General features: G+C 48.2%; 1 protein-coding gene across 2 annotated transcripts; it reads right to left on the reverse strand.

Moving 5' to 3' along the window:
* Positions 1-13699: 13699 nt before the first annotated feature.
* On the reverse strand, positions 13700-20972 carry CMPK2 (cytidine/uridine monophosphate kinase 2). Of its 2 annotated transcripts, XM_053380933.1 has the most exons (5): positions 20234-20971; positions 18875-18989; positions 17288-17489; positions 15811-16044; positions 13700-14256 (listed from the first exon to the last, which is right to left on the reverse strand). In XM_053380933.1, the coding sequence occupies exons 1-5, from the start codon at positions 20876-20878 to the stop codon at positions 14133-14135; spliced, it is 1320 nt and encodes a 439-aa protein (XP_053236908.1). In that variant the 5' UTR covers positions 20879-20971; the 3' UTR covers positions 13700-14132. The 2 variants fall into 2 exon arrangements, with proteins under 2 accessions (XP_053236908.1, XP_053236909.1); XM_053380934.1 differs by lacking the exon at positions 13700-14256 and having other exon boundaries at positions 14265-16044; positions 20234-20972.
* Positions 20973-21168: the final 196 nt, after the last annotated feature.

A 21168-nucleotide genomic window follows, 5' to 3' on the forward strand; every position in this document is an offset into this window, starting at 1 on the left:
CCTACCTGCGCTGATTTCCTTCTCTATCCTTTTCCTGACTATCTCTGGCCTTTCTCTAACTGATTTTTGATTTTGAGGGTCCCCGGTGTTAGGGGGAAAGGACACGGGGATTCTGAAACCTGTGGAGAAGCCCTCCCACAGGTACTGAGCGGATTTCCGATCGGGGTATTGATCCAGCAGGGTTTTGAGGGGCTGAAGATGGATAGGGGAGAAGGCCAGGCCAAGATGCAAATTACTGGCGGCTACTGGTCCCTTGATGGGAGGATCTGGGGGCGCCCCTGTTATTGTTGTGGAAGAACCCCCGGCCCCCACGAAAGGGCTGCTGTTTGTTCTTGAAGCACGCAGAGGCGGGGTGGTTGCCCCCGCACCGCTCACATTCATGAAGATACTTACAGGAGGGACATGAGCATACACCCCTGTTGTACTCCCAGCAGTGGCGGCGCCGTCTCACCTCTGTCTTACCCGCCTTGGCTGAATCCTGGTTTTTCTTTTCAATGTAAGGATTGACGTCCTCGCCCCAGTAATTAGGATCCGTTAGATCCCATCGGGTAGAAGGCAGGAGAGAAGCATTTCTACGGAAATTCTCGTCATAAGTTAAGGCAGCATTTTCCCCAGCTAGCGCGTGTGCCCTCCTCACGTGAGCCAGATAGGCAACCAAATCCATGGAGCGCCGCGGATAAGCTGCGCAAACGACTCCCATGAAAACCTGGAACCCATCCAGCCAATTCTCAAAGGTTCGCTCCGCCCTAGGGGTCCTATACCTCCGCTTACCGAAGGAGCGCCTCTTCTCACCTTTTCCTGTTAGCTTAGTCGGGGGGAGGAGGGTGAACATGTCCACGTAGTCCCCATTGAGGATTTTATTCCTCTTCTTCTGGGACAAATGGTTCCCCAGTATAAAGTCGGTGGACTGATTGGTGGCAACTTTTACATCCTCCACTAAAGCCCCATCTTTCCAGTCCAGCACACCATTAAAGGTCTTACGATGGGAATTAGCCCTCCTTTCATGTGCCCAAAGTGGGATCCCGTGATTCGATTCACCCAGACCCCAGTAGCTATCCATGGGGCCCTCGCTATCCGAATCCGAGGATGACGTACCTGACTCGTCCTCAGTCTCGGACCGCTTACTTCTTTTTTTCTTCGAAGAGGTGTGCTTTTTCTTGGACTTTCTTTTCCCTCCTTGGGCCTCGACGTTGGCTGGGTTCACACTGTCGGCTGCCCAAGCCCCTTGCGGTTGCTCATGCTCCTCCTCCCCGGCGGAGCCCGCGCTGTCATCAGTAGAGCTGTGCTGAGGCTGCTGCTCCTGGAATACACTAGGAATGTCTACAACCTGTGAAACCGTATTGCTACTGATCCCTTTGGCTATAGCCTTCCCCCTGGTGTGACCTTTAACTGGTGCCTTGCCCTTTCCAGCGCTTTGGCTGGCTTTCTTATTAATGGCTGCCTGGGCACGGGTATTGGGGCGACATGCGTTTGAGGTTTCCAATTGTGTGCAACCCACTGCCGGAACTGTGATGCCCGGCTGGCCCTGATTGTTAGGGGGGGTGTCAGGTATTACATCCTGTGATGGTTCCGGGGCCGGGAGAGCTAGAGCCCCAGGCCTGCATTGCCTGTAAAATGTTTCAAACGCCCTAAAAAACTGGGCAAAAGCTTGAGGATTGCAGGGCATCCTCTTGTGGATGGAGCCAGCTGGTTGCCAGAAGTGGATGGCTGCTGGTCCCCGCCAGAAGCCATTGCAATCTAAATGCAAGGCCTGCTAAATCTCCAATTAACAACCCAACCAGGAGTGCACCTGCTCCAAATCGGCACGCTGCTGCGGGTTTCCGGCTAGTTCAGTATTGTCTACACTATTTTAATGCACCACTCAAGTCAAGGCGTTGGCAAAGGGGTCTGCCTAGTTCAGTATTGTCTACACTGGTTAAGGCCCGCCAATGAAATAAGGTGCTGTTAAATTTTCTAGAGATTCTACTTATAAATTTACTCCCTCTGCTTATTTATTAATTCGCAACAACTGAAAAGTAGATGCAGCAGTTGACAGCCGCACTAAGAGGAAGGGCTATTGGGTGTAACTCAGATTAACATACAAGAGAAAGTAATTAATTAATTCCCCTTTATTTATGTATTTTATTATTACTATTATAATTATTCTTATTACAATGTTCTCTTAAAGACCAAGAGTAGATTGAATGGACTTTCCAGCCAAAGGCAGCCCAGTGGAAGATGCTGCCAGGGGGGGCCTCCTTGTCTTCTTTATTTGGCACCCCAAAGCCACCCAAATAAGTGACCAATAATTAGCAAATCAAATGAAAAACCTATAGCTGATCTTTAGCGTTGTTATAGAGACCAAAATAATATAGCTATCCAATTATCCTCTATGCAAATCACTCCCTCTGCATCCAACCACGCTCACGGCAAATGAAAAGCAGCACAAAATTTTCAGGCACTCGGCACTTTAACCCCCACCAAAATGAAATGAAAAACCTATAGCTGATCTTTTAGCGTTGTTATAGGGACCAAAGTAATATAGCTATCCAATTATCCAAAATGAAAACAGCTCCCTCTGCACGCAACAACGCTCCCAGCAAAAGAAAAGCAGCCCACAATTTTCAGGCACTCGGCACTTTAACCCCCACCAAAATGGCAATCATGAAAAATTATGAGCAATTAAATCACTCCAAAATTACACACGCCACTCCTGACTACTACACCACAGAAGGACTAATTACTCCACCGGTTTGTGAAAAAACCCCAGCATAAATAAGCTACCCGAGATTCACCTCCGTAACAAGCTGCTGCGTTATTTATCCAGAGAGGCTATGCAGTTTAAATGTATTCCCGCCTCCGTACGCCTCTCCCAAGATGGCCGCCGGGGCTACCACACGTGGACCCTACCAAGATGGCGGCCGCTATCCGCCCTTACCCTGTGCCTAAACCAAAATGGCCGCCCGCGCACTCCCACGTGTTCACAGCAAGATGGCTACGACGATCTGCCCTTATGATGCCCTTTACAGAAATGGGTGCCGCGGCTTCAAAATGAACGCCGGGAGGAGGTGCCGCAACCAGGTGGGTGGCTGCCATAACCACAGCAACCCGGCAAAAGAATCTAGCGGGAAGGAGCGCGGCTAGCGGGAAAAGTGAGCGGAGTTAGAGGGCAGAGAGGCGAGGGAAATCAGTTCAGAGCCGGGGCTCTTCGTACAGCTGTATAAGGCTAGAAAGGTAGAAAACCGAAGGAGGAAAGCCGCTGGGAAAGCAGAAACAGACCACCCCGAGGGAGGAATCCCACCGTCCTGAGGCAAGGCAGCAGCGGAGACCAGGTGCGAACAAGGGGGGGCTCCCCCTTTGCGTACTTTACCCCAAACGCTGTCCGGTTATGATTCCCGCGGTGCCTGGAACTCGGGTGCTGCTCCAGGGAAGGTTAACCCGCTGTTCAAATCCACCTGGATCTCTGCGGTGTGAACTCCCCCTCCAGAGGCGAACGGAATCACTCAGCGATGGAGCAAAGAGAAAAAACTTGCAGCGGAGCCGCTCGCTTCCCCGACCTTCTTCCTGCCGGCAGCCCCCTCTAAAAGTGATTTCAGCTCGAATTCAGCTCAAGTTAAGCCTGCGATCTCCCAGTGATTTCAGCTCAGGGGAAGTGAGGACACCAACAAAGCAGGAGGTGGGTTCCCGAGAAGAAGCAAAAGAACGGCTCCGAGCAGAAGCGAAAACCGCTCAGCTGGAAAGGGGGCACAGCGCTCCCTCTAGCTGGTCTAGCTTTGCACGAAGCCTCCGCAGGGCACGGGGAGACTTCATCCCGCTGCCCTGCAGAGGCTTTGCGCAGCTAAGCCCGAAGCTAGAACAGCGCTCCCTCTCGCTGTTCTGGCTTAGCCGCGCAGCCTGCATTCACTTCATAAGACGGACACACATCTTATGTGCATCTTATAGAGTGAAAAATATGGTAATTAGAATAGGAAAGATCTCTACACATCAGATCAATACTTTCTGCACTAAGAAATGCAAACGTCAGTTATGTGACCTAGCAACTCAGTGGTGTAAGTCAACCTTTTTTTTAAAGGCTTGTTTTCCCTCTCCCAGGCTCTGGCAGGCTCCTGAACAGTGTTTGGAAAAGGGGCTTGCCCACATTTCTGCTTGTGTTGGGCCCTAGAAGGCACGAGACCATAAAATCATAGAAAGGGTCATCTTGTCCAATCCCCTGCAATGCAGGAATCCAAGGAGTCCAAGCTCCTTGGCAAGCTCTTTAGCGATAGATTGGAGCATGTGGCAATCCAGGGGGGGGGGCGACCCAAATTGCTGTTTGCTCTGATTGAGCCAAAAAAGAGTGGTTTTCCCTAGGGGAAAGCCGTGAGACAAGAGGAACTGTGAATAAGCAAGTTACACCAGCATAATTTACCCTTGTGTAAATTGCACTCGCTTCCTTTAGTTTGGATCGCCCAAAGAGGCTTGAGACATCCTCATCAAAGATCTCCTTTATCTAAGACCTGAGAAGACTTAAATTAAAGCCGTATTATAAAACAATGCGATCCGAAGATTAATTAACTAAGCTCTTTGTTAATAGTTCTTTACTTAATTTAGTGAATTTAGCTAGCTAAACTATTGTGTTTGCCCGACATAAAGGGATCGCAAAGCTTGTGGATTGCAACTTGTTCATGTCAAGGGTTGGACTGATTAAGAGAGGCACAAAACACACATAAAACTTCATTTCCCCACTTGAACCACGTTCCCATAACTGCCAACTGCAAGATGGTGTTTCAGCGCATCCTTTCGTAATTATTTTTTCGTGATTTCTTTTGATAGCAAATTCACATTACGGCTATATTTCTTTGCACCAGAACAAAATTGGAGGTGGGGGCTGCGTAACCCAGTTGGAGGGGAAGGGAGACTTCAGGAGCTAATGTATTATTGTGTCCACTCCCCTTTCCTTTTCTTAATGAGCCAATTTGGTAAAAAAGAATGTTTTAAGGCATCCAGAAAAGCTTTAAAAGCAGCGGGACCTCTTGTATATATCCCAAGATGCAGCCAAGAGTGAAATTTTATAGACCCCCTGAAAAAATGAGATCCCTATTATGGAAAGTCTGACACACCCTTAATTATAACAGCATGAGCGAACCTATTAAAATATAATACATCAGAGGCACAGAAGGGCTCTCTACAATGTGGTGTCAGATCAATGCAATTGGTGCATGGTTTTGGAGTTCCAGGAACCAACATTTTCCCCAGGCTGAATGATGCAATGATAGCGGAAATAGCGCTGGTTGAGAACAGCAATGTTGCAGAGCAGGTCCGCTAAGGAAGACTTCGAAAATTAAAGAGCGATGCAGCTGAAAGTGGAGGTTTTGCTCATAGGAGCTGATGAGATGGGCAATTCTATCATGATCAGTGCACCATCACGTTCCGCAGCAATTTAAAGACTACACATACGTACATACCAGGGGTATGTGCAGGGTTCAAGTTTCACCTTGCATTTTGGTGCTTTAAAAACATTCTAGCCTGTTTCTGAGGTGTTCTGTGCACTCTCTGCTTTGCTCTGCAATCAGCTCCCAAGATGCTCTGTGTAGAAAATGAAGCTCTGAGTCCCCTGATTCACTACAATGGGGAATCTAAAAAAATTGTTGGAATGCCTTTTCCCTTTCTTTTTGCCAAAATAGATGAAATTTACTCACATGGCTGTGTGGATTAAGCCTCTAGAACATGGGTAGGCAAACTAAGGCCCGGGGATCCGGCCCAATCGCCTTCTAAATCGGAATCAGCGTGTTTTTACATGAGTACAATGGGTTCTTTTATTTAAAATGCATCTCTGGGTTATTTGTGGGGCCTGCCTGGTGTTTTTACATGAGTAGAATGTGTGCTTTTTTTTAAAACGCATCTCTGGGTTATTTGTGGTGAATAGGAATTTGTTCTTTTTTCCTTTTCCCCCCAAAATATAGTCCAACCCCCCACAAGGTCTGAGGGACAGTGAACCATCCCCCTGCTGAAAAAGTTTGCAGACCCCTGCTCTAGAATGAATGAAGCTTGGGAAATTGCAGACAAATACCGTATTTTTCGCCCTATAGGACGCACTTTTTCCCCTCCAAAAATGAAGGGGAAATGTGTGTGCGTCCTATGGGGCGAATGCAGGCTTTCGCTGAAGCCTGGAGAGCTAGAGGCATCGGTGCGCACCGACCCCTCTCGCTCTCCAGGCTTCAGGAAGCTATCCGCAAGCCTTGCGAGCCCGGGGGAGTTCCCGCGGGCTTGCAAGGCTTGCGGGCAGCAGCCCGAAGCACGCGGCGACCTCCGGAGGATGCCCCGTGCTTTGGGCAAGGTGTCCGCAAGCGTCGCACGCACGCCGGGAGGTTCCGCCAGGCGCGCAAGGCTTGGGGCGGCAGCCTGCAGCCCGAAGCACGGGGCGACCTCCGGAGGACGCCCCGTGCTTCGGGCAAGGTGTCCGCAAGCCTCGCGCACCCGCCGGGAGATCCCGCCGGGTGCGCAAGGCTTCTGGCAGCAGCCTGCAGGAGGGCTCTGCGGGGCAGGGAGGGGAGAGGCTGAGATGGGACTCTGGCCGACCCCGCACACCGCAGAGTGCCTGCGCCATGGCTCGCAACTTCAAGCTCTTCTTTGACTCCCTGGGACACTTCGGCAGGTAACAGGCTGAAGCGCCGAGAGGGAGGCAGCAGCGGCAGAGGAGGAGTGGGGTTGGAGAGTTGGAGGCGCTGTGGGTCTCCAGTCTGGCCCTCCGCTCCCTGGGCAGGGGTGAGGGTGGGGGTGGCGAGGCGCGGGAGAAGCGGAGAGCTTTTTTGACTCGGGCGCCCGCCAGGGGTAGGGGAGGGAGACACGTGCACACCGCGGGGGAGCGAAGGTTGGCCACTTCCAGTGAAGGCTTGTTGCTAGTTTTGACTCTCGCCCTCCCTCCAAAAAGCGGGAAGCAGAGAGCGCGCTTCTCTTCTCCCGCTCGCGGCTTATCCTCGCACAACAACCTCGTGAAGTGGGCTAGGCTGAGAGATGGTGGCTGTCCCCAAGGTCACCCAGTGAGCTTCAGGGATGAGTGGGGATTTGAACCCCGGTGTCTTCCCAGCTCGATTCACTACAGCACCTTAATGCAGCGTTTGAGGGCTTAGAGGCTAATAAAAGCCCCTGTTTTAAAATACCGGTGAAGGAAACCTTAAGGGAGTATATGTACTATATATGAGGTGGGAGATATTTTGGCCAAACGACTAAAAAGAGGAAGTTCCCCTAAATTTTCCCCTTTATCCCAGAGGTCTGGTAGTGGTTATTTTGCACATGCTCCAAAAAACTCTTCCTGTCATTTATGTGGCATGAGCTCTGTGGGTAGGGTCCAAGTGAGCCTTGGCTCCCATTCCCACATGGGGATGGAATATGCTGTTTGAAGGGGGTTGTGGAGGTTTTCCTCTTGCCCTGTGTGTGCAAAACACATTGGGAGCTGCTTATAGCAGGGGTGTGTGTAAGGAGGGGCTTGGCAAACCTGTGTCTTGGGGTTCTTTGAGTATGCTCTCACCTCTAGAAACTTATCTCTATGCTTAGGCAGGAAGAACCAGCTGCACAAATATAAGACAGGGGGCACCTGGCTTGCCAGCTGTTAGCATCTGTCTGTCTCAAGAGACAATGGAGTGCACCTCTGGGGGTGAAGTCAAACCGCTGGAGAATCACAGGGCCCACAGTGACTGCACAGACTGGTAACTGCTACCTCCCACATTGTTTTGGCTGTTTTAGCAGCACCAAAGTAAACTCACTGGGGCGCAAGCCTGGGCAGTGTTGATGGAGGTCCTGGGCTGCCCAGATGACAAGTCCTCACTCTGCCTCGCTGATGTGGTCCAAAGGAAAGCAGAGCAAAACATTTGGCACCAGCTTGGCTGCAGGAGGAGTACAAGGCACAATCCAATCATCTTAGGGACACCACGGAGCACGCCCCGTGCTTCGGGCAGGTGTCCGCAAGCCTCGCGCGCCCGGTGGGAGGTCCCGCCAGGCTCGCAAGGCTTGCAGGCAGCAGCCTGTTCTGGGGGCTGGGGTCGGGGGAAGCTCGGGCTTCCCCCGTGCCAGCCCCGTGCCTGGGGGGGGGGAAATAATTTTTTTTCTTTATTTCCCCCCCCCAAAAAAAATAGGTGCGTCCTATGGGGCGGTGCATCCTATGGGGCGAAAAATACGGTAGGTCCAGGGGCTTTTTTGTGAGGGAAGTAAAATGGATTCACTTTCTTCCACATCCCTTATAGCAGGGATCTTTAATAAGTCTTATTATGTGAGGCTTTCTTGATCAGATCACCGCCTGCAGAGTTCTGAAAAGCTGTGGCGTGTGTGTCTGTGTGTTTGTGCAGACGCACGCATGTGTGGTATAGCAGAGCAACACAGGATTTAAAAACCAACTCTTAAAAAATCTAACTCAGGCGAGAGGAGCTACTGATGTCTCCAACTTAGGGGAAGGGTACCCTCAAAGCACCTCTATTTGCTTTGTTCCTTGGCATCCCATTCAGAGCCAATGTACATCCCTGATATATGCAAACACACAAGTCTGGTAAAATAGGAAGAACTGTTGTTCAATCACAGTGTCGAAGAAAATGCAACCATGGGTGTAGCCAGCTGCCCCATCCCCAATCAAGTAAATAAATAAAAATACTTAACTAACTGACCAATTGCATTGCAGACAACTCGGTTCTGCCTCCCCTAACATAAAGCCTGCACCGCTAAAATAAATCCCAGCTATGCCCATGTGAGCAACCCTGAATACTTACTACCACCACCTCACTGCTTGTACTCTTTATCCCATTTACTTTAGAGTAGTCCTGTTAAAGTCACCTCCATTAAGGTCAATATCAGTAGACAACAGTTTTGCTGCCTTCCTTTATAGTGCAATAAAAAAATTAAGGTCATATATATATATATATATATATATATATATATATATATATAATAATGTTCATAAATGTACCAACCAAGCACGTACATAGATATGTGGACCACATGTCTGGAGCAGCACAGGAAGACCTCCCTGAAACTATTTTGACTCCCAAACTGGCCAAATGTTTTCTCTGCAAGGAGGGAGGGGGTGAGGGAACCTTCCCATTGTCTCAGGAATTGGCATAGCTCTCAACTTTTCACTTGTCTTGCGAGGAATCCTATTTGGAATAAGGGAATTTCCCTTTAAAAAGGGGAAAAGTTGACAGCTATGGGAATTGGGTAATCAACATCTCAAAGGAATGGGCAGACTACCAGGAAAGGCAATCAGATAAGGCATTATCAGATAACCTGGCAGACAGGAAAAACAGCAACATTCAAATTTCTGTTGTAGACCGCCTTTTCTGTGAAGTAGGTAAGATGTTTGTGGCGGGGTGTGTGTGTTGGGTTACACCCTTTTCTGTGATGTATGTATGATGTATGGAGGGGTGGTCTTGAGCTCCAGGGCAGGGAATTTAAAATGTCTATATAAGGGCAGGCACACCTTTGTTCTGGGTCCTCCTCCGTCCTCCTGCGTGTAAGGGGAGCACCCTGTTGCAACAGCTTTAATAAATCAGGCTTACTAGCTGCTTTGCTTCTCAATATTCTCTGGTTGGCCTCTGTTATTTTCTCCTACCGATAGGGAACCCACTTAAGGACTCTATACGGGCTCTTGGATACCCCATAACGGAAGAAGGGCAGATTTTGTTTACAACAATAGTCTGTGTTTTATGTTGTCGATACCGGTTTTCTTGAACAAGAGCAAAAGAGATGAGCTCCTAGCAGGGGGTCAAGAGATATGTTGGCCTTCCAAAAGCGCTACTTTCTAATGAGGGTGAAAGAGGAGAGCGCAAAATATGGTCTGAAGCTCAACATCAAAAAAATGAAGATCATGGCCACTGGTCCCATCACCTCCTGGCAAATAGAAGGGGAAGAAATGGAGGCAGTGAGAGATTTTACTTCTTGGGCTCCATGATCACTGCAGATGGTGACAGCAGCCACGAAATTAAAAGACGCCTGCTTCTTGGGAGAAGGGCAATGACAGGCCTAGACAGCATCTTAAAAAGCAGAGACATCACCTTGCCAACAAAGGTCCGTATAGTTAAAGCCATGGTTTTCCCAGTAGTGATGTATGGAAGTGAGAGCTGGACCATAAAGAAGGCTGATCGCCGAAGAATTGATGCTTTTGAATTATGGTGCTGGAGAAGACTCTTGAGAGTCCCATGGACTGCAAGAAGATCAAACGCATCCATTCTTAAGGAAATCAGCCCTGAGTGCTCACTGGAAGGACAGATCCTGAAGCTGAGGCTCCAGTACTTTGGCCACCTCATGAGAAGAGAAGACTCCCTGGAAAAGACACTGATGCTGGGAAAGATGGAGAGCACAAGGAGAAGGGGACGACAGAGGATGAGATGGTTGGACAGTGTTCTCGAAGCTACCAGCATGAGTTTGACCAAACTGTGGGAGGCAGTGGAAGACAGGAGTGCCTGGCGTGCTCTGGTCCATGGGGTCACGAAGAGTCGGACACAACTAAACGACTAAACAACAAAAAGCTTCTTTGCTTCTCAATATTCTCTGGTTGGCCTCTGTTATTTTCTCCTACCGATAGGGAACCCACTTAAGGACTCTATACGGGCTCTTGGATACCCCATAACGGAAGAAGGGCAGATTTTGTTTACAACAATAGTCTGTGATTTATGTTGTCGATACCGGTTTTCTTGAACAAGAGCAAAAGAGATGAGCTCCTAGCAGGGGGTCAAGAGATATGTTGGCCTTCCAAAAGCGCTACTTTCTAGTTTTCACACAATTTAACAAATTTTTTTGCCAGCTTTGGAAACACGTGCGAAACGTTTTCATTTCAGAGCACGGAAACTGCAGCAAAACTTGAGATGCTAAAGAAAGGTTTCCATGTTGGGGATAATAATCGCTTGCAGCAGGCACCTTTTAAACGGGAATGCCAAAGTGTTTTTAATCCAAAACAGCCTTTCTCATCATCCTGGTGCCATTCAGATGAAGTCATTCCAGCACCCATCAGCCAGGGACGATGGGTGCTAGCAAAATCCGGAAGGCACCAGGTTGCCGAAGGCTGTCTTACAGCATTTTCGCCCAGGGAAGCCCTCCCCCTTATTCACAAAATCCTGCCAGACCACGATCTATCAACAGCAGCTCCACCAGAGAGCTCCAGCATGGCCCGAAGCTCTAGACTGAGCGTAATGCGTTCTGCTGTTTCAGCACTCTTTATCTCTGCTCGCTATCCCTCCAAAGCTGGAAATGATTGCCTTGACAGAAGGTATTTGTTGTTGCCTGACTTTAGAGACATGCTGTGCCTAGCTCTTTTCTGCCCTCTAGTGGCAATATCTGCTCATCTAGTTAAAAACAACAACAAAATGAAACACACACACACCCCTAACAAAACCGTTTGCCAATATTAAAAGGCAATTGCGGTACACAGCGAAGGAACTAATTTCCATAGACCAGAACCAAGTCCTTTGGATTAAAAAGAGCCATTGTAAATATTAGTTGAGAAGGCGACCCAGCACTATGTTAATGGGATTTTGGTCCAGTAAAATATCATGTTAGCTCTAGATCATGGGTAGGCAAACTAAGGCCTAGGGGCTGGATCCGGCCCAATCGCCTTCTAAATCCTGCCCGCAGATGGTCCGGGAATCAGTGTGTTTTTACATGAGTAGAATGTGTGCTTTTATTTAAAATGCATCTCTGGGTTATTTGTGGGGCATAGGAATTCGTTCATTTTTTTTCTTCAAAATATAGTCCGGCCCCCCACAATGTCTGAGGGACTGTGAACCGGCCTCCTGCTGAAAAAGTTTGCTGATCCCTGCTCTAGACGCACAAGTTAGTGATGCTTTAGTCCAGTGTTTCCCAGCTGGGGGCCATATGGCCCCTGGTGGGCCCGAGGATATTCCAAGGGAGCCACAGGTGAAAATGCATAAATGGGGGGGGGCACAGCACGAGCATAGGCGGCCACAGAGGGAAGTGATAAGTGAAGAAAATACTCCTTAGAGTATTAATCTTAATTTTTGCTCTTCAATTTTAGTGAATTGAAATATGCATTAAATTCGCAAAAATCTGCTGGTTAACATTTTGAGGCTATCTTTCAATTTATAGCACAAGCAATTTGAAATATGAATATTCCTCTTCGTGGAAATGCATCTTCAAGCATCTATTAATGACTACTAATAGTCGTGATGACAACTACACAGAGTTCTCCTTAGGTTTTCATGCTGTCTGCCCTGAATGAGTAGTTTGGTTTATTTTATATGCACATGCATAATCACATAGACAACAGGTGCACAGCCAAAGTTTTGCAAGAGAAATGACAATTTTAATCCATGCAAGATACATTACTCCTCCTGTTGAAATGCAGGACAGTGACAAATTCAGCTGATTAAAACACGAGAAGTGGGAGAGTGAACTGGCTCATTTAAGTGAAAGCTAGAGACCCCTCGGCTCTACCCACTACAAGTCAAAGTTTAGGATTACTTTCCTACATAGAGTTTGCTTGAGGAGACATGAATCTTCTTCATTTGCAATTGTTCAGATATCAGCCACTCCAAATGATCGTTGGCAATATAAAGGTAAAGGGACCCCTGACCATTAGGTCCAGTCGTGGCCGACTCTGGGGTTGCGGCGCTCATCTCGCTTTATTGGCCGAGGGAGCCAGTGTACAGCTTCTGGGTCATGTGGCCAGCATGACTAAGCCGCTTCTGGCAAACCAGAGCAGCACACGGAAATGCCGTTTACCTTCCCGCCGGAGCGGTACCTATTTATTTACTTGCACTTTGACGTGCTTTCAAACTGCTAGGTTGGCAGGAGCTGGGACCGAGATACGGGAGCTCACCCCGTTGCGGCGATTCGAACCGCTGACCTTCTGATCAGCAAGTCCTAGGCTCTGTGATTTAACCCACAGCGCCACCTGCGTCCCTCATTGGTAATATAGGCCAAAACTAAAAGTTTAGAGCTAAACAATATTCCTTACGATCTTTTGCTGAAGCCAAAATCCAGCCCAGCGGGCTATGCATAAATACTCCTGTTTCCCCAATTTCTTTTTAAAACAGTGAGCTGCACCTCTCTTTGCTGCCACTTGAGTGTGCCAAAAAAAAGGGAAGGAAGGAAAAATGAAGTTGAGCGATGTGAGTTACTTCGTAAGCCACAGAAAAGCAGCAGTGTGGCACGAAAGGACTTGCACATCCACCGTTCCGTGCTGCCCCCCAGTGCAGAATTATATCTCTAATTATCAGAGTAATCAGCTCTCAGGACATCATTTTACATTTTTATGGACTATGACTCACTGGGCAGATTGACTCTACAAAAAAGCATTAGTGTTATAATGGCTTAATTGTCATAGCCTCCCTGCAAAGAATTGTAACTGAAGTTTGGTGAGAGTTGGGAATTAGGATTGTGCCAAATTGCTGCCTGTGAACATTTTCCAAGCGGAAGGGTGTGTGTGTGTGGAATTCATGATCACCACCTTTTTACCTTTTTGGTGTACCACTTTGCAACTTTTCAGAACTGCTGTCTTCCCTAACTCACAGTTCCAGCTCCATATTTTTTTATTAAATAGGCTAGTGAAAGAGGAATCATGTAGGCAGCATAATGAGTTTGCTAAATTAAGTAACCCATCAGGTTTGGCCATGTGATATTGTCACAAAGCCAAGTCAGCACAAGAGCAGGAAGCAGTGCCCTCACTCTTACCTTGTAGTCCCCTGAAAAACTGGGGAAATAATAATAATAATAATAATAATAATAATAATAATAATAATAATAATAATAATACATTTTATTTATATCCCGCCCTCCCCAGCCAGAGCCGGGCTCAGGGTGGCTAACACCAATAATATCACAGTAAAAACATAATAGGGGGAAAGAAAAGAAAAGAAAAGAAACCAATTTAAAATACAGGTGAAAACGAGAGGGAGGGCAACAAATCTCTCCCCAAAAAACATATACCCCTGATTTGCCTCTGGTTCTACTGAGATTTCTGTTACAAATCCTTGGTGCTCATCAGAAAACTATAATTGACAGGATTTTTGGCTAACCCACGACAATGTGGCATCTGTCCCATATAATCCAATATGCTTCTCACTCTTTGAGAAAATGAAGTTGTTAACACTCCTACTCAACACTTATCTGCTGGGAAGTTTGGGGGCAACCCCTTTTATGCCAAAGCAGCCTGGCACTACTACATTCACAACCAATTATGGTAAATGAAACTGGTTTTTAACTAGGTGCAGAACAGCTTTGAGAACCTCTTCTCTAGAGGGACTGGCGTCAACTGGTTGACACGTCGGATTCTCCATCCTTCTGTAAGATTCTTCAACTCTGTCAGAAAAAAGTAAGGAAAAGTACAAATTTAACCCACACATAGAAGTGAGTCACAATGTTTCCATTGCAATGCTACTCAGTTCGCTCCTTAGGAACCTACTCCCAAGACAATTTATTTAGGATTGACTCCTATAACAGATTTCAGCTATCCACTGATATGTTTATAGTACTATCCTCCCAGGGTGGTGGCATGGTCGGAGCCATGAAAGTGCATCAACAGGGATGCCTGATTGGCTCTGCCACTGTGCTTTTTCAGCTCCAACCTCACCAACCACACCGTGACACTCTCACACCATCCCAGTAACCAGCAACAGTGTTGATATCAAATGGGTGGCTCCATGGCACCACCCCACCTGTGTTTACCCAACATGAATCACACCAAGCTGAACAGGCCTTTCACACTAGAAAGTTTGTTTAGGATTGTAGCCTTAATTGAGCTGTTTTAGATGCATATCCCACTTTCCAACTGGAGTCAAAAGACTTCACGACACATCTGAAGTACAGCCATAATTAAAACATTGAAAGAAATGGATTCCTAAGGAGAACTAAGGGACAGCGTGGCAAGGTGGAGAGAAGAGGGGACAGGATGAAAAACAGCTCAGAAAATGGGCAGGGGGTGTCACTGCTGTGTTGGTGAAGGGGTCAAGTGATCTGGTTCAGGAGCAAGTGGGTAGCAGGATCTTTGCCTGCCTGCCTCCTTCTCCAGGCTATCTCGCCTGGAGCAGGTGGCCTTATCCAAGTCTTTAAAAATGCCACATGGTGTAAGCCATAGGTAGGCAACCTAAGGCCTGGGGGCCAGATCCGGCCCAATCGCCTTCTAAATCTGGCCCGCAGATGGTCTGGGAATCCGCGTGTTTTTATATGAGTAGAATGTGTCCTTTTTTTAGAATGCATCTCTGGGTTATTTGTGGGGCCTGCCTGGTGTTTTTACATGAGTAGAATGTGTGCTTTTATTTAGAATGCATCTCTGGGTTATTTGTGGGGCATAGGAATTCATTCATTCCCCCCCCCCAAATATAGTCTGCCCCCCCACAAGGTCTGAGGGACAGTGGATCGGCCCCCTACTGAAAAAGCTTGCTGACCTCTGGTGTAAGCCATGAAGTGGGAACCTATGACCTCCAGATGTTGTTGGACTACAACTCTCATCATCCCTGAATATTTGCCGCACTGGCTGGGGCTGAAGGGAATTGTAGCCCAACAACTTCTGGAGAGCCACAGTTAAAACAACTCTTTAAAAAAATGTCCAGCTCAATTCTTCTCTTTTGCCTTCTCTGCACAGGGTGTGGCTCCCCTCTGACAGCTCTGCTTTCTCTATACAGGCATTCCTCCTCAACCAACACCTAAACCTTCTTTAGCCATCTTGGTTCCCAGGCAACACATCATCAGGTTGTTGACCTAACAAAGCAATATGCCGGGATAGAGCTGACCGACTGGTTTGTCCATTTTAGCAGTACCTTACATCATAGAATCAAGAGTTGAAAGGGGCCCTTGAGTTCATCCGCTCCAATTCTCTGGCCAAGCTTACAACAATATTATGGGTTTAATACATACTTTTGACGGAAACAAGTATTAGCTTCTAGCTCAGTCTCCTCCTCTGTTTTCTCCATCCCTCGTCCCTTCAGTCTCCGGATTCTTTCCTCAGGACTGACAGTTAGCAGTAGAACAACATCTGGTTTTAGGAGGTCTTCGGGCCAGTGGTATACTTCGTGATGCAGAGGAGGGAGATTCTGCACTTTCCCACTTATTTCGGTGGCAACTGCATACGCGGCAGTGCTGTGCCAATACCTATCAAATTACAGGTGTGGGTGAAACTTGAGGCATTTCAAGGTTTCAAGAAAATTCAACACTAGGTGCATAGAATGAGCTGTGCAAATAGGCGACTCTGCATCTAACTAAAATCCGTTATGTGGCCTTCATTCTCATTTTGGACTACATCTCTTCTCAAGAGGCATTTAAAGCAGTCTATACGAAGGGCTAGCCTCACAAGAACCATGTGTGAGGTAGGTTTGTTCAAGCCTGCAGGGATGTCCAACAGGTCGATCGCGATCTACTGGTAGATCCCTGTGAGGTTTTGGTAGATCTGTGGCTCCCTTTCCTCAGCGGCGTTGAAAGTGACTCCTGCCCCGCCTTCTCGCCCTGCCCTCCATTGTTGTCTGATCAGTGGAAGGGAAGACGGAGCTTTCTCCCTGTGGCTGTTTTCATTAAAAGCGATATTATTGTGAGCAGCTTTTTTCCTTAGACCCTTGCCCCTTTAACCCCCCCAGAAACAGAACTTCCCTCCTAAGAAATGGGGCTTTCATCCTCCCTTAAAAAAGCTCAACAACTTTGCCCTGAACCCCAAAAAGCAGGGGTAGATCATTGTCAGATTTTAATTCTGAAAATAGATCGCAGTCTTTTGTGAGTTGGCCACCCCTGGTTTAAGGGATGGTGACGCTGGTCACATCTATGCCATGCACATTTAAAATACGTCTGTACCACTTTGACAGTCATGGCTTCCTCCAGAGAATCCTGGAAAGGGTAACTGCTGTGAGAAACACACGTTCAATCTTCCTTGAGTGCAAGCAACAAGTCCTCTGGATTCAGGCCTGTTAACTTCAGGTAAGAGTGAGATCCAGCCAATCAAAACAAGGGGTGATTGACTGGTTATATTATACATGCTTTTGCTTTCTAAGACTCTAAAGCAGAACGATGGCAACAGGTAATGTAATTATATACAGTGGTACCTCGGGGTTACATACGCTTCAGGTTACATACGCTTCAGCTTATAGCCTCCGCTAACCCAGAAATAGTACCTCGGGTTAAGAATTTAGCTTCAGGATGAGAACAAAATCGTGCAGCGCCGGCACAGCAGCAGCAGGAGGCCCCATTAGCTAAAGTAGTGCTTAAGGTTAAGAACAGTTTCGGGTTAAGAACAGACCTCCAGAATGAATTAAGTTCTTAACCCGAGGTATCACTGTACAGACAGAAAAGGGGCTCCCAAGTTCTTTTTGATAATGTGCAATGAAGAGGATATTTCTTTTTTACCAACCTGTCTACGATCACTGGTAACTTAGAGGATGCTTTCGCTATTTCGGAAGCAAGGATGTAATTGGTCAGAGCATAAAATGCCCTCCGTATGAGCGTTGGTTCATCATCAAATATCTTTCTCCACTGGCTGACACTAGGCGGAGGAGACCTCAAGAGAACAGCATTCAGCGAATCCTTCACAGCTTGAGTCAATGTTGTTTTGCCTATATATAATACAAGGAAGACAGTGTCCTTTATTCACGGCACAGTGCAAGAGTTGATCTAAGAAGTTCAACAGAGACAAAAGCATCCTCTGAAAGCCTCTTGAATTTTGTAACATCTGTATAAGTACTTAAAAAAATGCATACTGTTCAACCAGAAATTGCAGGGTGTAATGTATTATTATTATTATTATTATTATTATTATTATTATTATTATTATTCTTTGTTTGATTAAATTGGTATACTACCCTTCATCCAAAGATTCCAGGGTGGTTCACAACAGAAAAATACAAAATAGGAACACAAAATACATAATAAAACAAAACCAACCAATAAGTCCCCTCCCACAGACACATTTAAAAAGCCACAGAATTCCTGGCTGGAGAGAAACGTTTTTGCCTGGTGCCTAAGAATATGTAAAGAAGATGCCAGGTGAGCTTCCCTGGGGAAAGCATTCCACAGATGGCAGAGGGATGCGGGTGGCGCTGTGGCCTAAACCACTGAGCCTCTTGGGCTTGCCGATCAAAAGGTCAGCAGTTTGAATCCCTGCAACGGGGTAAGCTCCCGTTGCTCTGTCCCAGCTCCTGCCAACCTAGCAGTTCGAAAGCACCCCAGTACAAGTAGATAAATAGGTACCACTGCAGCGGGAAGGTAAACTGCGTTTCCATACACTCTGGCACTTGTCATGGTGTTCTGTTGTGCCAAAAGCAGTTTAGTCATGCTGGCCACATGACCCAGAAAGCTGTCTGCGGACGAACGCCGGCTCCCGTGGCCTGAAAGTGAGATGAGCACGGCAACCCCACAGTTGCCTTTGACTGGACTTAACTGTCCAGGGGTCTTTGACCTTTACCTTTTTACCTCTACAGATGGGGAACCACCACAGAAAAGGCCTATTCTTGTGTAGCCACCCTCCAGAACTTCTCATGGAGGAGGCAAACAATGTAAATGTGCCTGAGTGAATTTAATGGCCTGTTTTTCCCTCCTTCCTGACACTGATGGTTGTTTTGGTGAGATGAAGACATCAGTTGTCTTCCACCCTACTCTGATTCCTTCCTTCACCCTCGAGACATGTTTGGTGGCCTGTGCTCTTGCTGTTCTTCTCCCATGCCTGACGAATTAGGGTCATCCTGAGTGTGTGAATAGGATTGCAGGTTTAGCATCATCAACAGAGAGACCCAACCTTCTTGGAGCAGCCCTATCAAGGGGGAGCCCCAAGAACCGTCCAATGAAGACCAAATGTGCTCAGTGGCCACTGAAAGTTGACTGTTGGGGATGGATAGAGACCTGGGTGGAGCAGCTGAAACCCTGAATCCCTTCTCACTGCAACATTCTGTTGCAGAGCTCACAGGTTTATTCACGCCTTTTGAGTTTTGCCTTAAACTCTTACCTGTTGCATCCAGACCCTCGATAACTATCACCGGGAAATTGCCCTTCGTTGGATGCTGAGGGCACTGATCCACCATATCAAGGACTGCTTTGGCCTCAGGAATGAGAGAAGTGCACTGTAAGGAAAGCATGTATTTACTAAAGAAGCAGTTGCTTATCAATAACTCGGGGACTGAAGCCTCAGCAATGTCTATGGGGGAGCATTTAAAGGTCTGTCACAAAAGCTTGTGAGAGCTCTGGGAGATAGCGATGGGGCGACTCAATAGTGTTTGTTTCCTGGGGTTCTTTGGAATGTCCCAATGACAGCCTGCCCAGTCCCCTTGCTGGGAGGCCAAGATATGTTTGAATTCCCTGAAACAGGGACAGTGCAGAGAGAGATTCATTTGGGCATTAAAGGAAACAGAGAGGGAAGAAAAAATGCTACTATAGCAGCTGCTGGATAGCTCCCTCAGTAAAGCATGAGACTCTTAATAATCTCAGGGTTGTGGGTTCGAGCCTCATGTTGGGCAAAAGTATTCCTCCATTGCAGGGGGTTGGACTAGATGACCCTCGGGGTGCCTCTTTGATTCTATACTTTTCCAGCAAGTGAAGAAGACCTTGTTCCAACAGGCATTTTGGAACTGACTGCTTTTAACAAGGGAGGTGGTGCCATGCTGCTTTTGTTGTGATTGTACGTTTTCAATAGAGAAAGAGAGGGGGGTTCAATTTTATTAAATCATTTTTTTTAAAAAAATGATTGGTTTCTTTTTACGCTTTTCAGCTGTTTTTAGCTGTAAGCTGCCTTGTACCCCTTTCATGGGGGGAAATAACAGGAACCTCTTTTTTGTTGTTAAAAATTGTGGCATTTATTGTAACAGCTTGATGGTGAGTACCGGCACCTGAAGGCTGCCCATTCTGCCAATCCTGGGAGTTATTTCATTCGCCTAAGCAAGAGACCATAAAGAAGGCTGATCGCCGAAGAATTGATGCTTTTGAATTATGGTGCTGAAGGAGACTCTTGAGAGTCCCATGGACTGCAAGAAAAACAAACGTATCCATTCTTAAGGAAATCAGCCCTGAGTGCTCACTGGAAGGACATATCGATTGAAGCTGAGGCTCCAATACTTTGGCCAGCTCATGAGAAGAGAAGACTCCCTGGAAAAGACCCTGATGCTGGCACAAGGAGAAGAGGACGACAGAGGACGAGATGGTTGGACAGTGTTCTCGAAGCTACCAGCATGAGTTTGACCAAACTGCGGGAGGCAGTGGAGGACAGGAGTGCCTGGCATGCTCTGGTCCATGGGGTCACGCAGAGTCAGACACGACTAAACGACTAAACAACAGCAACAAGCAAGAGATGCACATGAGAAGCAACACTCACCTCCTCCAGGACCCTCCGGGCAGCTCCCCGAGAGCGGAACACGGCGTTGTCCAGGAGGTGCGCGCCGGCAGGATGCAGCGCCGGCTCCTTCTCGGCGACCACGCGCGCCCTGCGCACCAGCTGCCTGCCCTGCGCCGCCCCGTCAAGGTGCCACAGTGCGCAGTGCACCTCGCCGCCTTCCGCCACCTCGTATACCGCAAGGTGGACCGGCGCCGGCAGCAGGTGGCGAAGCAGCTCTTCGAGGGAGCGCTCGATCTCGGGCGCCCGCCGCTCGTCCTGCACCAGGAAGCCTCTCTCCAGCGCAGCCTCGCGGCTGGGGCTGTAGGAGAGGAGCGCCAGCGCTGCGCTCCCGGCGCCGAAGGGCTGCTCCTGGCTCAGCCTCCGCTGCAGAAGCCGGTGCAGCCGGGCAGCCCGGACCCGCTTCCTGGGGCTCCCCGCCGCCGGGAGGCAGAAGGAGTAGCATCTCCCCGGACGGGGCAGGAAGCACCGGGGAGGCGCACGGTGGTTGTTGTCGTCGTCGCTCAGGGAAAAATGGACCAGCTCCGAGCCCGTGAGTTCCACCACGAAGCGGCGATCGGGAGGCGTCGCCATGGCGGAGCGGCATCTGAGCGGCACCAGCAGAGCGAGGGCGCCCCGTCGCAGCATCGCTTCGCCGCAGAGAATCGAAACTTACCGAGCGGGGCGCGCAACAGGCAGGGACGAGAAAGTGATCGAGGAGGAGTGGGGGCGGTTTCCGCCAGGCGGCGCATGCGCTCTCTCTCTCTCTCTCTCTCTCTCTCTCTCTCTAGTGCCTTTGCTCCGAGGGGACGAGTTGCTTTCTGCAACTTTTCATTGGGCTTCTTTTTAAAAGCAGGTTCGCTTCATCACCAGCCGCTCCTGCAGATGGAGAAACGAACCTGAACTTTGGCAGGGAGCGTTTTGCATGTCCTGATTAG

This window comes from Podarcis raffonei, chromosome 3 (assembly GCF_027172205.1).
Source record: "Podarcis raffonei isolate rPodRaf1 chromosome 3, rPodRaf1.pri, whole genome shotgun sequence".
Taxonomy (NCBI): domain Eukaryota; kingdom Metazoa; phylum Chordata; class Lepidosauria; order Squamata; family Lacertidae; genus Podarcis; species Podarcis raffonei.

Coding starts and splice junctions, on each gene's coding strand:
- CMPK2 (XM_053380933.1), bottom strand. CDS start 20,878: ATGCTGCGACGGGGCGCCCTCGCTCTGCTGGTGCCGCTCAGATGCCGC. Junction 17,490..18,874: donor CGAGGGTCTGGATGCAACAG/GTAAGAGTTTAA, acceptor TATTATATATAG/GCAAAACAACATTGACTCAA. Junction 14,257..15,810: donor AATACTTGTTTCCGTCAAAA/GTATGTATTAAA, acceptor TTTTTCTGACAG/AGTTGAAGAATCTTACAGAA.